Source organism: Phyllopteryx taeniolatus, chromosome 1, assembly GCF_024500385.1.
Source record: "Phyllopteryx taeniolatus isolate TA_2022b chromosome 1, UOR_Ptae_1.2, whole genome shotgun sequence".
Lineage (NCBI taxonomy): Eukaryota > Metazoa > Chordata > Actinopteri > Syngnathiformes > Syngnathidae > Phyllopteryx > Phyllopteryx taeniolatus.
The window spans coordinates 29,297,998-29,313,916 of NC_084502.1; the positions used below are offsets into that span (position 1 = coordinate 29,297,998).

The 15,919-nt window shown below is 40.1% G+C and overlaps 1 protein-coding gene across 8 annotated transcripts; it reads right to left on the reverse strand.

Moving 5' to 3' along the window:
• Positions 1-2,304: 2,304 nt before the first annotated feature.
• On the reverse strand, positions 2,305-14,668 carry LOC133484333 (sentrin-specific protease 7-like). 8 transcript variants are annotated; one of them, XM_061786733.1, is made up of 21 exons: positions 14,516-14,668; positions 13,888-13,972; positions 13,743-13,786; positions 13,506-13,661; positions 12,139-12,224; positions 11,934-12,064; positions 11,632-11,842; positions 11,366-11,556; positions 11,153-11,186; positions 10,879-11,079; positions 10,043-10,266; positions 9,891-9,955; positions 8,821-8,937; positions 8,628-8,747; positions 8,453-8,545; positions 8,302-8,369; positions 8,145-8,185; positions 6,798-6,841; positions 6,652-6,720; positions 6,120-6,270; positions 2,305-2,532 (listed from the first exon to the last, which is right to left on the reverse strand). In XM_061786733.1, exons 4-21 carry the CDS (start codon positions 13,622-13,624, stop codon positions 2,395-2,397), a joined length of 2,103 nt encoding a protein of 700 aa, XP_061642717.1. In that variant the 5' UTR covers positions 13,625-13,661; positions 13,743-13,786; positions 13,888-13,972; positions 14,516-14,668; the 3' UTR covers positions 2,305-2,394. The 8 variants fall into 8 exon arrangements, 6 of the variants coding, with proteins under 6 accessions (XP_061642717.1, XP_061642688.1, XP_061642725.1 ...); XM_061786704.1 differs by lacking the exon at positions 14,516-14,668 and adding an exon at positions 14,269-14,507; XR_009790378.1 differs by lacking the exons at positions 2,305-2,532; positions 14,516-14,668 and adding exons at positions 7,098-7,280; positions 14,269-14,509 and having other exon boundaries at positions 6,255-6,270.
• Positions 14,669-15,919: the final 1,251 nt, after the last annotated feature.

The window sequence follows — 15,919 nt, forward strand, 5'->3', positions numbered from 1 at the left end:
GGTGGATGAGTGTTAGCGGGTAGACGTTATTTACTTGACCCGGCTTCCTCATTTTGTTTCTCGTGTCAAACAACCCAGTAGTCAACTGACTCCTGAGCCCGTCTTGTCTTTATTTTATTAATTACAGTTGAACTCAAAATATTAACGTCATTTTTTGCTTTACAATAGATACAAAAGTTGAAACATCCCTGTTAAAATTCAAGGTTTTTGTTATTTAAAAAAATTAAGACCAGATAAATCATTTGAAAACATTTTCCACCATTAATGTGACCGATAACCTGTACCACTCAATTAAAAAAAAAATGTTGATCTTTTCATGAGGGTATGCAAAAGTGAACGCTGAAAATTTGTGGTGGCTCAAGTGTGCACGGGATCACTTTCAAACTCATATTAAATGGGAATCAGCACACACCTGCCACCATTTATTAACCACAACTCTATTTCAGATGTTCTAGTAGGCCTTTCCTGAGTTTTCTTTTGTTTGTTAGTTGAAGTCTCAAGTTTTTGTGATAAAACTGACTACTATTTCCAACTGTTGGTAAAGCCCTCCAACTTGACTAACTCTCCAGTTTGAGCGGAATAAAAATGGCTCCAAAGCATGATGCTGTCATCACCACGCTCCACTATAGGTAAGCTTGATTTTTGATTGATGTTGGGTTTTTTTGTTTTTTTGGGGGGTGGGTGTCATGATTTGGGGCAGTTCTTCTTCAACTTGACATGGGGACTTACACAAGGTGGAAGGAATTCTAAACAGTTCCGAATATCAGTATAGAGTCTTCAGTTTACCTAACATGCATGTTTTTAAAATGTGGGGGGAACCCAGAGAAAACATGGGGAGAACATGAAATCACACAGGAAGGCCAAAGCCCAGATTTGAATCTAGAACCTCAGAACTGTCAGGTAGACGTGCCAGCAATACTCCACCATGCTACTGCACATAATAAAATGTAACACATTTTACAATGGTTTATACAGTCATTCTGAGTGAAACTATGTGATGACCCCTCTAATAACCAATACATATTCACTCTCAAGTTCACACTCATCAAGAACATGAGTCTCTCTGAATCAAGAGGTAGCATGTAAGTATATTTTTGTTTTGTGTTCAAAAGAACTGTAACAATGTTGTAAATGCTGACATTTATAGTCATTCACATTTTCCCACTATCACCTTCCTGTCAAATTAGCATCACGTTAAACTCGGAGAGAGATGAATGTGATTCCAGCTTCCCCCAACACCTCCACCAACCCCTACGTCAACAATAGCGGACATCTTTTATTGGATAATCAGCTTAATAGACATCAGGGGACAAACTCAAGTCCTGCCAGTACGCTTGTCTAAAGATCACGGCGCAATATACTCAACATCACCCCCACAACGCTCGTTTTACTTTGAAGTCGAATGGACGTAGCCGATCAGGATCAGTATCTTAAGGACAAAGATTATTTTTGGAGTCTGGGATACAAATCCGCTAATCCTTCCCTCCCATTGGGCAGATTAGCCAAGGCTACGGCGGCATGAGTACCAGACAGGATCAAGTTAGGACCAGGACGGAAGAGGAAAAAAGGAACAATCGATTAAATGGAAAACAGACATGATGTTGAACAGCAGAAGTGGGATGATCAGCTTCAGGCCATACATCTCGCAATGGCTGAAACTTACTAAAACACTAAGATTTTTTTGAAAGTTTACACAGCAACCAAATTCGAAATGAAAGATGTTGACCTAGTGCTGTGTGATCCTGCTAACGAGCTGTAAGCTGATCGTCTGCAGGCTCTCTCTCGTACCTGACCTTTAACCCTATCCGACATACTGTACCAAGAACACTGCAGTTTCACAGACAGAAAATAACACTGTTCAACCACACATTTGTCGCTGATTTGGGCTAATTTTGATGTGCTGAATCCAAATATCACATTGGTTTTGCTCAATCAGGTCAACTTTTTGAACTATGGCCACATTTTTGTTTATATGAACAGGTATTTTCACTTTAAAGGTTCTAATAAATGGAACTTCAGGCCCTGAATTTTGAACAATGACGACATAACATTCAATTTACAGGTACTTTTGTCAATGTGCTACTATTCAATTTACAGTAAGCATAGTTTATAACATTTGATTACCGTAATAAACCGTAAACAACTTGGCAAGAAAACCTGACCTGAGCAAGAGAAACTCATCTAATTTTCAGATTCAGCGATGCAAAATTGTCCTAAATCAGTTGAAAAAAACAGACAATTTACACTCACACAAAAAAAGTGTAATAAATCAGTCAAACATATGATCACAGTAAAACAATCATGAAGGGCTTCTAAATATTAATGGAATCATGTTTTATTGTCTACATGAACAAAATTAATAAATACATAGCAAAGAAAAATACTGTACAATCATCAAATAATTTCAGCCTGTGACTGACTCCTGTGAAGCCTCTGAATCAAGTGTCGGATCTCCTCACGTTTCTGCCGCACCTGTTGTCGCGGAAACCAGCGGCCTAAAAGGAGAGGTTGGTCAAAGTGCACCACAGGGTTCTGTTGAGCCAAAGATATAAATGTATTAATTGTGTGACACAGACTTGTGTTTGTTTCCGACAAAAATTGAAAACTGCTTGTTCTGAAGGCGTGCTAGCAGTTGCAGTTTACTTTGAGCTACAGTACATCAGTACGACTTACTTTTACTCCTCACGTTTGAAAGCAGATGTCCACTTTCTACCCCTTACTTTGTAAAAAAATAAATAAAATAGGCCTGTAACTTTTTTTTTAACCGCCACTGACAACGCATTTTACACACGCCGTAAATAGAAAGCCAAAGTCCCGAGGTTGAGCTCTTGACTGACTGACCGATTGAGATGTAAGGCAAAAACAGGAAATGAAATGGATGAAGCAGCGACCATTATTGACGACAGCAACAGATCCAATCCATGGCCATATTTAAAGGTCCCCTTCCATCACTGAGTTTTTATTTAATTTTGATAACCTTTTATGTTCTTTTATTGCGTTTGCATGACAATTTTGGTTGGAAATAACCAAAATGTCCTTTTTCAAGCTATTCTAGTTGGTCTTTTCCATCTGGCATTGGAGTCGGTTGGATTTCCATTATTATGTGACATGTAAACGAGCTTCGCTCTGATTGGAGCGCTCATCTTCCTGTATTTAACTATGGAAAAGAGCTTGGCTCTGATTGGTCCATATCACAGCATCTGGTTCGATGAAACGTTCAGACCCGTGTCCCCAGAAAGAGTTTGATCGCAGAAGTCATTTATACAAACCGAAGACGCATCCGCTTCATTTGCGCCACATTGATATGCTACTCCCACTTCGGTCTACCCACTTCCCACCTCAAAGAGCATGCTAGCTAGCTCAACAAGAAAATGAGACATGTAACACGTTTTTTTTTTTTTTTTTTTCTTAGTATGAGTACTATGGAAGTTCATGAGAGAGAAACTATTGGTTTTTTTTTTTCCATTGTACCAACTTATCAAAAGGGGTATTGTATGTAATTGACAGTAAAAACTCTACTTTTGAACTTGGGTACATTTCAGTCTAGAGTTGTGTCACAACTATTTGGTAATTCATCGATCATCAAATTAATCGACAACTATTTTGATCATCGATAAATCGTTTAAAGCCATTGCTTAACTTTAAATAATAATAATAACAACAATAATAATAATAAAAAAATTGTCCTAATCCTCAGATTCCAGCCTCTGAACAGTTAATATTCTCTGATTTCTTTAGTCCTGCACGAAAGCAGACATCATATTTGTGTGTAATCAAAATAAGATATTTGCAAACATCTGCTTTTAGTTTGTCAAACAATGTGTTATATTTTTTCTTATTTTCTGACCTCTTAGGACCAAACCAGTAACTGAATCATTATCAATTCATGGAAAAAAATAGTTTAACCTATTACGAGAATCATTATTTGCAACCTTAGTATCAGTAACCTGTAACTGACCTGTAGTTGAACCTGAAGCAGCCTCAGAAGTGCTTAGCGTACTAGTAGTTCTTCACACTAATCAGAACCAAAGCAATAGATCTCAGTTGCAAAAACATTGATGAGTACATCACTCCCTCTTGTATCATACTGTTTAATTGTGTCTGAGAGCGAACCTCAACATTTTCAATTCCGCCACCTCCAGCTCTGCTTCCTGTTGTCTCTTCAGTGCCACTGTCTCTAATCCGTAAATCATGGCTGGCCTCACCACTGTTTTATAAACTTTGCCCTTCATCCTAGCAGAGACTCTTCTGTCACATAACACACCTGACACCTTTCTCCACCCGTTCCAACCTGCTTGGACCCGTTTCTTCACTTCCTGACCACACTCACCACTGCTCTGGACGGTTGACCCCAAGTATTTCAAGTCCTCCACCCTTGCTATCTCTTCTCACTGTAGCTTCACTCTTCCCCCACCACGCTCCCATTCATGCACATATATTCTGTCTTACTTCGGCTAATCTTCATTCCTCTCCTTTCCAGTGCATGCCTCCATCTTTCTAACTGTTCCTCCACCTGCTCCCTGCTTTCACTGCAGATCGCAGTGTCATCTGCAAACATCATGGTCCACGGGGGATTCCAGTCTAACCTGTAATCTGTCAGTCTATCCATCACCACTGTAAACAGGAAGGGGCTCAGGGCTGATCCCTGATAGAGTCCCACCTCCACCTTAAATTTGTCTGTCACACCTACAGCACACCTCACCACTGTTCTGCTGCTATCGTACATGTCCTGTATTATTCTAACATACTTCCCTGCCCCTCCAGACTTCCGTATGCAGTACCACAGTTCCTCTCTGGGTACTCTGTCATAGGCTTTCTCGAAGTCTACAAAGACACAATGTAGCTCCTTCTGACCTTCTCTGTACTTTTCCATCAACATCCTCAAGGCAAGTAATGCATCTGTGGTACTCTTTCTAGTCATTAAACCATAATAATCATTAATAAACAGTAATTGGAAAACAATGATTTTTCCAACTTTTATGCAAAATAAAGTTTTATCCGATTAATTAATCGATGGACTAATTGATAGAACAATAGAAGAATCGATTATAAAACTATTCAAAAGTGACAACCCTTTTTCAGTATGTACTTGTACTTTTACTTAATTACAGGAGTTGAATCAGTACTTCTACTCTTATCTTCTTTACATAAGTATCTGTAGTTCTACATAAGTAAACAATGTGAGTACTTTTGCCACGTCTACAGCACATACTGTCGCACATAAAGTGGTGCCTAGAGATTTGAGTGACCCAACTTATGAGGCTTTTTTTTTTTAGATAGGAGCCGTCGTCCTGCCGATTATTTGCTTTGCAGGCAAAAACTTTAGATATGAGCTCTGTATAGCGGCAGTGAATTTAACTCACTCCACAAGTAACAGTTTGGCAGAGTCAACAATTCTTCAAAAAAGCGGTTTCAAACTGTTTAATGCCACTCCCAGATAAGGTTTACTGTCAAACTGATCGATACTAATGTATTTAACAACCAAAGAAGTCTGCTAGCTTAATACGAACACATAATGGGAAACGCCATAGACGGGCTAATGAATAGCGTCAAGGTGGCAGTGTTATTACGCTTTTGGGAATGGATATTTAAAGACAAACAGTGCATCCATACAAGTAGACAGACAACAAAACAATAATACAACAATATGTATTCTTTATCCTCTGTGAAAAACCACTAATATAACTGCAGTTTACAGTCACTTCCACGAATTACAAAAACACTTGTGTCTGCAAGTTCATTTACATGTCACATTATACTGCCCCACAGTGGCCAAATCACACACACAAGAACGAGCCGCAATGAATTAGTCATCCACAAATTGTTTATTTATTGACATTCTTTAAGAGTTCTTATTGTGTATTTTTTTTAAGTTAAATATTATAGTGCTATTTTCCTTCTTAAAAAACAATTTTTTGGGGGGGCAGGAACTGATTAATGGTATTTCCATTCCTTTCAACGAGTAAAGATGATTTGAGATAGTGTTTTGAATTACAAGCGTGGTCACGCAACGTATCTCAATGCACCATTGTACTTATGGTGAATGCAAAAATGAAGCAAACAAATGTTATGGCATGCTCAAGGTAGCAACGTTGAGTGTGGTAATATGGTATCATCACCTGAAAGAAGCTCTCCACATACTGCAGCAGGTACAAACCGCAGTCGCTGCTGTTGTCCTGCTGTGGGACGCTGCAGCTGTAGCTGTGCATGCTGATTGAGGTGAAGAGGCGATGTAGCCCCCTACGTTCTTCCCACTCCACCTCCAGGTAGCTGTACACACAGTTAGTGCTCAGGTGACTTTTGCAATGTGACCACTGCTAAAGACTGTGTAGTGTCTTGCAGAAATGTATCCTGTTAGCATGCAGTTCCTTCTTCTTCTTCTTCCATAGAATACAGTGTATCAGCAAAGTGTTCAGAGCGCTTCACTTTTCCCCCAATTTTTCCAACTCTTCTAACTCTAAAATGAAATACATTCCTTTTTTATAACAACATGATTTATTTTATCTTTTATACTGAAACAAAACACCTTATACATAAGTAGTCTTGGAATAAGGCTGTGACATAAAATATGAAAAAAGTGAAGCGCTCGAAATACTCTTGAATATTTTCCGTGTGCACTGTAAATCTTGTGAATATATAGTAAATGCTCACTCTCGCAGTAGCTTGCAAACGTTTTCATGTTGCTGCACTTTCAGAGAGTCCATGACCAAGATGCATGGCCTGCAGGCAAACGGGAAACGCGGTCAAATACAAATGATTCCACATGGGGCTGTACACTAATTTGGCAGAAGACTCACCGAGTCAACGTGACCTCCCTCATGCAACCTTGCTCTGTACATGGCTGCAAAAAGACATTGGATTTTAATCTTTGATCGCACACTAACTGAAACACCAAACTGCAGGGGTATAACGATTACTTTTTACAAGAATTCAATCATTCTACTTTTTAATATGATACGATTTGATAAAAAAAAATCTTTGTTAATTGTAAAAACCTGACACCTGTGTGTTCAATAAATACCTGGATACTGGTCAGTACTGGTGTAGGTTCCAAAGAGTACACTGTAGACAATACTGTACACTGAAGTCAAACTTACTGCTACTCATTGAAGAAACGAAGGGATTGAAATCAGTATCAGTCCAGAAAAAGTTATAAAGCCATTTCCAAGGCTTTGGGACTCCGGCGAACCTCAGACAGAGCGATTATCCACGAATGGACAAAACTGGGAGGAGTGGTGAACTTTCCCAGGAGTGGTAAGCGCTCTTGGGTTATTTGGCAGCTAAAACAAACCAAAACATACCACCAAGTCAACCACTAAATGGCTAGAAAAAAATGAATATGGGTGGGGATGGGAGGGTGGGGGGGTTTGTCAGGTCAAAGTCTGGATCTAAATCCAACTAAGATGCTGTGGTATGACCTTGCTCAAAAACCCTCCAATATAGTAGGGTTACAACAATCCTGTGAAGGTTGTGCCAGGATTTCTCCATAGCGATGCAGAAGACTACCAGTAGTTTGCGCAAAGCCTTGACATCTGTTATTACTGCCAAGGGTGGCACAACTAGTTGTTAGGTTCAGGAGGCAATTACTTTTTCACTAAAGAATATATCATATAAAGTGATATAAAATAATATGAATAAGAAAAATCATCATTTAGAAGCTGCACTTCGGTTTTCTTTGTGCGATATTAGAATTGGTGTGATGATCTGAAACATATAAGTGTGATAAATATACCAAAAGATTATTTGAAAAAAATAAAATAAAATGAAATAAGGAAGGTCTTAACTACATTTTCACGGCACTTTATGTATAGTTCACATGCTCTGACCAAAGAACACTTATCTACATATCTTTACAGGTAAACTGTGTATAACCTACTTTTTGTTTCGCAAACACTAAGTGTCTCACTACAATCAGTGTAAGAGAGTAAGTTGAGACACGATTAGTTTTATTTATTTTTTAATATTGATAAACAACTGATAATTGAGTTGCAGTTGAAATATATCAGATATGCCCCCCCAAAAAGGGACCATTTGCTGAGGCTTTATCGATGCATGCGGTTGGATTGTAAGAACATAAATTGATATATAAATATCAATTAATTGGTGAATCCTTCCACCCCTGCTCGTTTGTCTGTTATATTTACCGGCGGCTGCTCTGATCTCATACTGAGGAGCTTGGTTCCACCTAAGACAAGAGATCACATGTTAAAGTGCCACTCTGTGTTGTCGTGTCATGCATGCAGCTGCTGAAGGGTGTACCAGTCCATTGAAACACGGCTAGTATATGTGCTTCGTGCTTACTTGTACGCTGCTCATAATGAGTGCCAGCCTGACCTGGGAAACAAATCACCGCCAGGAACCAGTGAGCTCTGTAGGAAGTACCCAGTCAGGTGTGAACAGAAAGAAGGGACTGGGATAAATGTTTCAGGGATTTCTTTCCAACATTACTTACTCCTTATTGATGGGCACAAACAGGAAGTCTTTAGTGAAAATGTCAACATGGCGAGTCCATGTCTTCACCCTCTGGTGCCTCATGTACTGATCTCTGACAACAAAATCATTGCGTTCTATTCCCATTTGTGGTTACATTTCCATTTCCTTATTCAACATGACAGGTTTTTTCTTACGGGGCGACAGCAGCACCCTCACTGGAGATTTGCCGACTGCTGAGGTGTTTAAAGAAGAAACTACTGAAGATGTGACTCCGCTCAGCCACGGCTCGGCCACCACCCTCCAGGAGGAGGAATCTGGGTGAAGACACCAGTCACTAGAGGCAGGCAATAACTGTTTTATATGATTTGACACTTTCTGTTGACTCACTTGAGGTAAAAGTCTATGATGACATCATTAAGGAACTGGCCACTTTCCAGACAGGCCAAGTCCTCCTTTGTCACTGTGATCCGGCCTCTGGAGGGTGCCGCCGGATACTGAATTAACCTGTCCGCAAAACAATGTCACACAGTCATAAAACACTTCAAATATTGGTTGTACACTTGTGTTGTCAAACATATGGCCAGTAGGCCAAAATCAGGTCGCAAGGGGGTTCATTCCACCCTGCCAGATGAATTTGAAAGTGAAAAAAACAATGTAGCAACCTTGCAGTGATGTGTTAAGAGTTCTATAATTACTGACTGTCTGTGAGGCCATTAATGTGAATAAACTGAGTCCTGACTTGTGAATGGATAAGAAAGCCAAGTACACTAGAAGAGAACAGAAGATTGAACAGAAAGCCAATTTTCTCATTTCGGCGCAGTGACAGCCGACAGTGATTGTTGATGACGGTTGATCGACCACCTTGTCATCTTCTCAGCGTCTGCTTAGATGACACAATACATAAGAAATTGTGGATGCGTGAGGTGGTTTCAGTAGCCGCTGTGGCTGAACAGTGTTCAGTTCATAACAGCACCAGCTGTGGTAATAGTAGTTAGCCTTTCTCATACATTTAAAATATACTCATTCTTACTTTAATTTGTACAGTTTTGAATGCAATTCAGGTTTTGAGAAGTATTTTGCACTTTTAGAAAATGGTGAGGAAATAATTCAGAAGTGCCATTCCATATTTTTCAGTTCCAAATACCTGTGACTTTAAAGTTTTGTTCCTTGATTTTATACAATCACTGTGATCAGGTTTAACACACACAAAAACATGGTAACATGAAATAAATTGCACGTTTTTCTTAAGAAATCTGAGGTTGTTGTTAATGTTTTGTAAAAGGACGTTTCATTAAAGATTTTCCTCATGTACTAATGAAAAACATCAGCTTATTATGCAATGATTTTACTGACCCAGCCCACTTGACATCAAGTTAGGCTGTATGTGAGCCCTGAACTACAATGAGTTTGACACCCCTGTTAAACCAGATGCTGGTAAAGTGCAGTCAGTGTTTGACCTGCTGGCCACCTCCAAAGCAGATGCCTGATTTCTGCAGCTTCTTCTCAGCGGATTGGACATCTCCTGGTACACAAACACAATCACACGTGAGAGGTGGACCATCCCCTGCACACCGGTGACGGGAACGAGAAGACAAGACGTTAGTCTTACCGGCAACTGGCCCAGCAGACGAAGGAGGTGTTCGTCCAGTGGGGCGGGGCAGCTGTGGATGAGCAGCAGCCCATCAGTCCAGTCCAGAGGGGAGGTCAGCCCCCCTCCTGAGGAGGAGCGGCCTTCCCTGAACTCCGTCATCTCCAACATAGATGCCAACAGTGCAGCCTGGGAGTCAGGAAGCTGCTCTGCCATCACCAGTAGAAGGATGGAGCATGGTTGGCCTTTGACCCCAGGGAGAACAGTTTAATTATTAATACTTCAATATTTTCAAGAGGTGAAGTTAAAATAAACAGCTCAGATAATGTGGTTTCACAAGTGCGCACACCCTCTTAACTGGGATGTGGCTATGTTCAGAATTAACCAATCACAAACTTATGTTAAGCGTGAGTCTACAACCACTTGCCTCTGATTAAACGCAAATAAAGGTCAGCTGTTCTAGTAGGCTTTTCCAGACTGATTTTTTTTTGTTTTCTAGCAGATGACTGAACACTGACTACTATTTCAGACTGTTCATAAATCCCTCCACCTTAACTAAGGCCCCAGTTTTAGCATGATGCAGCCACAACATGCTTTACTGTTGGTATGGTGTTCTTTTGGTGATGAGCAGTGTTGTGTTTGGACTAAATTGACCTTTTGGAATCATGGACAAAATGTACAACTTTGTTTCATAGGGCCATAACACATTTCGTATTTTGTGTTGATAGTTGTTTATTTTTATTTTCCCTCTCTCTTTTTTCAGTTGTACAGGTTGAAACAGCATGTCAACTGTCACACAAACATGGTGAGCAGGGTGGGTGACAATTGAATAATCTGACGACTCCTCGTAATTTTACCTGGGGCACTGGTATTCTGGATGAGGGCTATCTCCCTGTGCAGCACGTTGGCCTGGGCATCCGTCACCCACAGGAAGAGGAGCGACGGCGCGGGCCCTACCACCTCATCTAGCAGAGTCCCATCCAGAGCTACACTGCCATCCCATAAACCATAGCCTAGCATTTGTGACGCAACCACAGTCACCTCGCTTTCTTCCACTCCTGCGGGACAGAGGCACCAGCACATCAGACATTCTGACACACAAGTTCTCAATTCTGAGGAAATGTTTGGTACCTTTAAGCGGGAGAACAATTCCGCTGGATGTAATCTGGACACAAAAACAGTCTCATTAGACCCTTATTTATTCTCACTCACTTGTCTTAAGTCAGAGATAGACAACCAACAAATGTCTGTCCCATTACTGACAATGTGTCACCTGTCAGTTCCCAACAGGAACTGGAAACCTGTCACTTCTGTTGCACACTATTTGGCGACTTTACACCTCACCTTCATCTTCCCACTGGCATCAGAATGCATCAAGCCAATGTCAAGCGACAAAAAGTCCAGCTCCAGGAAGGACGGTAGCTCCAGGTCTCCTCCTTGTGTCTGATGAGGTATTTGATTCCAATGAGGAGTCTGGTAAATCTGGCTGCCCTCATCACGTTCATCCGCCTCGTCGTCTTCACTGGATAAAACAACTGGAAGAACAGAATCATTGAGACACAAGATGTCTGTATCAAGAACAGTGGTGGCAGAGTTTGCTCAGAACTCACTGGGCTCCGACCGAGTTGGTTTCCTGCTACGAGGATAAAGGCCAGCTACCCTACTTGTTTTCTTCCTCCGGCAAAAGGCCATCCATATCTTTCTCTCGTCCTCTCCTGGCTCCTCATTTGACTTGCTCCTGTTGGACTTCCTGTTGAGGATTCGATCAGCATGAGCTTTTGTCTCTCGTGACGAAGACGCTTCATTTGTAGTTGAAGTAGACTTAGAAGAGGGGGTAAGGAAGAAAGATCAATTTTAGAAAACATTTCCACTGACTACACCACATAACTGATTACATGATTTTGATCATCACCTCCTGCATAACATCAGCTTTTTGTAGTGTTTTATATGCCTGCAAAGAGGAGCTCAAACTCCCATTCTGTAGCTGCCCTCTCAGCGAGTCATACGCCACCACAAATACACACTTATCAGGTGAAAAAACACCTGTAGGAGAAAAGGGCCGCATTTTAAGCTATCCAAACTTTTAATTGGATTATAACATGACCAGACAAACATACTTTTGCCAATATAGTCACTCTTCTGTGGAGGAAGACACTCTGAAACAGGCTGGAGATAATGATCTGAGGGGCGCTTTGGGCGCCATCTAGTGGACGAAATGGATAACAGGAGCTTGGTGAAAACAATCCTTTGTACAAGTATTTTCGGTGAGAAATATTTAGCTTAATAAAACTGCTAAAATAGTATTGTCCGCATGTACAACACTGTTCAAGCAAGTCAAGTGCATTTAAAAATAAAAGGGAAGAGAAGAACATACAGTATTTCACTTTCCACTTTACATAAAAAGGATTTCTTAATGCAAAACATAGATAACATTATTTTCCGAATTAGGATTTAAAACAATGTACATCAGTTAAAAGGGTCAACCTGTGCAATTGTTCGCTTATTAAATTTACAGTCAAAGAATGTTTGAAATAATGTAAATACATATTAAAATAGACATGATATTATTTTACGTTTGAAGATACTTCGCGTTTGGCTGTATTGCTGAGTGTGGAGCACTGACTCGTCTCACTGATGATGTGGGAAGGTTAAGCACAATGAGATTTGGCTTCAGCCAACACCTTTCTGGGCAGGCATCTACTGTGTAATTTCAAATTCAAAATTACTATTCATTAATTATATTACTTGTTACTTAATATTGATTTCATATATATTTCAGTCTGTATGAATGTACATTCATAGGTATGTATTCATTCAAGTCTCCTCAATCAACTACAGTACAGTATTGCACATTTCCCCACTGTGGGACTAATAAAGGTTATATCTTATCTTTTCTTATACCCCTGCTATTAATGGGGAAAAGGGACCTTATAACTTTTGAAAATGTAATATATACCACAAACTATGATCCAAATACTGTTGTATCATTTCAAAAATTATCTTACAACTTTACCCCTAAAAATATGGAATGCACTGCAAGTGTGTGTGTATGGTGCCTTAGCAACCCATTAAAAAATAAACAGTTAAGCAACTATGAGACCTCCAGCGATCTTTAACGTGAGCTTTTTGATAGCCATTAAGCAGAGTATAAACATACACATAAATCAAAGACCGTTTGTCTGTTATTTCCGCTAACGACCCAGGCTAACCTTAACAAAGCTCTTAGAACAGTCAATATGTATCACTTCAACATACTTCCTTAACACAAATTACTATTTTCATATTAGCCGAGGCTTTGGTGCCCACTTGTAGCATCTTAGGGTGTTTTGGAAAGAGCACAAGAACCACAAATAGGTGATTTTTTTTAAGCAAATAGGTGAAGAAAGGTTTCACAATTTTTTTTTTTTAAAAGCAGATATGTAAATTCGTGAATAGCAAACGCATACATGGTTCACTGTATTACAACTACTATACACAAACCCACCTGTGTAACATGGGGGACGCAGCTTCCGTTGACCCGTGTGATTGGCTGTTACTGCCCCCTGCTGCTGTGTGACTGGTCGTGGATGTTTCTCTGGGCGGTCTCCCCAGTCCCATCAGCATCTTGACAACGTCTTTAAAATACAGCTTACCATGCGCCCTGTCACAAACAAAAGAAACGCTCAAGTACTCTTGCCCGCTTATCATTTATTGTTATACCTGCAGGAGGCGCTCTCCTGACCTCTGGCGATGGAGGCGGCCATGACTCCACCCGCGCACAGATTTCTGATCATAAGCACAAATTAAAAAGAAAAAGAAAAAGAAAAAAAGCGCCAACTCTTGGGTGCAATAGAGGCAACGAATGCCTTCTTTGAAAAAAAGATCACCTTGACGTTAAGCACGGAGATCTGCGGTGAGTTTGACCGTTGGTGGGTGGAGTCAGAGTCTTCGATCGACGTCTTCTTGGAGATTCTAAAAGAAGACGTCATTTAGTGACACATTTTGAAGTATTTACACACACACGTTCTCTTTGTCACTATTTAATGTTAGGCTATTTTGTGTCCGAACTTGGCTGAGCGTGGCTTTAACGTTCGTCCAAATAATATCAAAACTTCCTTTACAAAATAAAGGACAAAGCTACCCAAAAGGAGTAACTCCCAGAGTTAGATAAGTCAGGGCACACGCAACGTCAAAATGCATCAACATCCTCCACTAGAATCCACTAAAACGTTGCCCAAAAGAAGCAGCCGAATGACTACTGCACATACTTCCCCATCTTGAGAAATTCCGTTCGTCCATTAGCGTTTTGCAGAGAGGAACTTAAACGGCTCCAACGGTGAACTTTTAATGAGACCAACCTACTGTCTGCTGCTGGCAACCCCAAGCTAGCTCGCGAGCTCTATCTACCCAAGCCGGTTAGCCTGGTTAGCCGGCCAGCAAGTCTCTAGCTAGTAGGCCCGGCAAGTGATCTGCTCTCGTTCGACGTTCCCAAAACAGTAAAGTCGAAGGACGTACCCCACACTTAACACGTTTGTGGCTCGTGAAAGGGTACAACTTGATTCCCAAACATGTTAAAAAGCAGCTTTATTGTCCTCCACAAATTCAGCTGCACGTTACGTAAACAACGTTCGTAATTTACGTAGATTCACTACGTCAATGACGTTGAAACGTTTTGGACCAACAGTGTCAAACTCATTTGAGTTCAGAGTCCACATTCACCCCAATTTGATCTCAAGTAGGCCGGACCGATATATTTGTGGCCTAATAAGCAATACGACAACGAATTCCAACGGTTGCCAGACAATCACAGGGCAATAAATCAAAGTGTGAGCAACAAATCAATTTAAATGTACACACATTTCCAGTTTTGCGGTTTGAAAAGGGTTGCTGTTGTGCCAAAAATGTTGACAAAGCATCTTAGGACGAAAAAAGAAAAGTGCATAGAACAATTGTGTATGCAAAGTAAAACACTGAGATCTGTAGGGAATAATGAATAGCCATTTGCAGTAACAACATATACAGGCCCTTTCCAAAAAACAAACCCAAAATAAAAATATTTAATATCATGGAAAAGTTTCATAATTCCATTCAAAAAGTTAAACTTTCATAGATTATAGATTCGGGGCCCACAAGTTAAACAATTTCAAGTATTTATTTGTTAATTTTTACATAATTTGGGCTTCCAGCTCATAAAACCCACAAAATCAGGAATTGAAAAAAATTAGAAGACTGTGAAGAAATTACCTTTTACTTCTGTTTTTGTGGAAAAAAAGAGAAATTAGGGTCACATTAAATCAATCAAAATATGGTACTTTCAAAACGATATGTTAATCTACAATACTTGGTTGGGAATCCCTTTGCTTTCATCACTGCCTCGATGTGCCGTGGCATTGAGGCAATCAGCCTTTAGCATTGCCTGGGAGTTGTGTAAGTTCAGATTCCCTTGATGCTGTCAGTTTTTTGGGTCTGGTGCCCCTCATTTTCTTCTTAATAATACCCCATAGATTCTCAATGGGGTTTAGATCCCTTTTTGAATGGAATTATGGAAATAAATACACTTTTCCATGCTATTCTAATTTTATTATGCTACCTTTTTTCCTTTTCTTCATCAAGTATGTTTTTTCATTTCACGTGCCCTGATCGATAAGTTTGCTTCATTTTTGTTGTACTGTAGAGACATATTTCCAACAAGCCGGCCCAGTTAGGGAGTTCTCCGATACCTAATGTGTCATTGCCATGACTGATTAGATTATTAATCTAATATTAATATTAATTAATTAATATTAAATGAGTTCCTAAACTCTAGACAGACCCCTGTACATTTCATTCAGGCCTGCCCTAATTCTGCTGGATACTGAGCCATGGGGAAAGCAAAACAACTGTACAAGGACCTGCGAGAAAAGGTAGTTGAACTTTATA

Coding starts and splice junctions, on each gene's coding strand:
- LOC133484333 (XM_061786704.1), bottom strand. Junction 12,065..12,138: donor GAGTGACTATATTGGCAAAA/GTATGTTTGTCT, acceptor TTTCTCCTACAG/GTGTTTTTTCACCTGATAAG. Junction 6,842..8,144: donor TGAGATCAGAGCAGCCGCCG/GTAAATATAACA, acceptor GTCTTTTTGCAG/CCATGTACAGAGCAAGGTTG.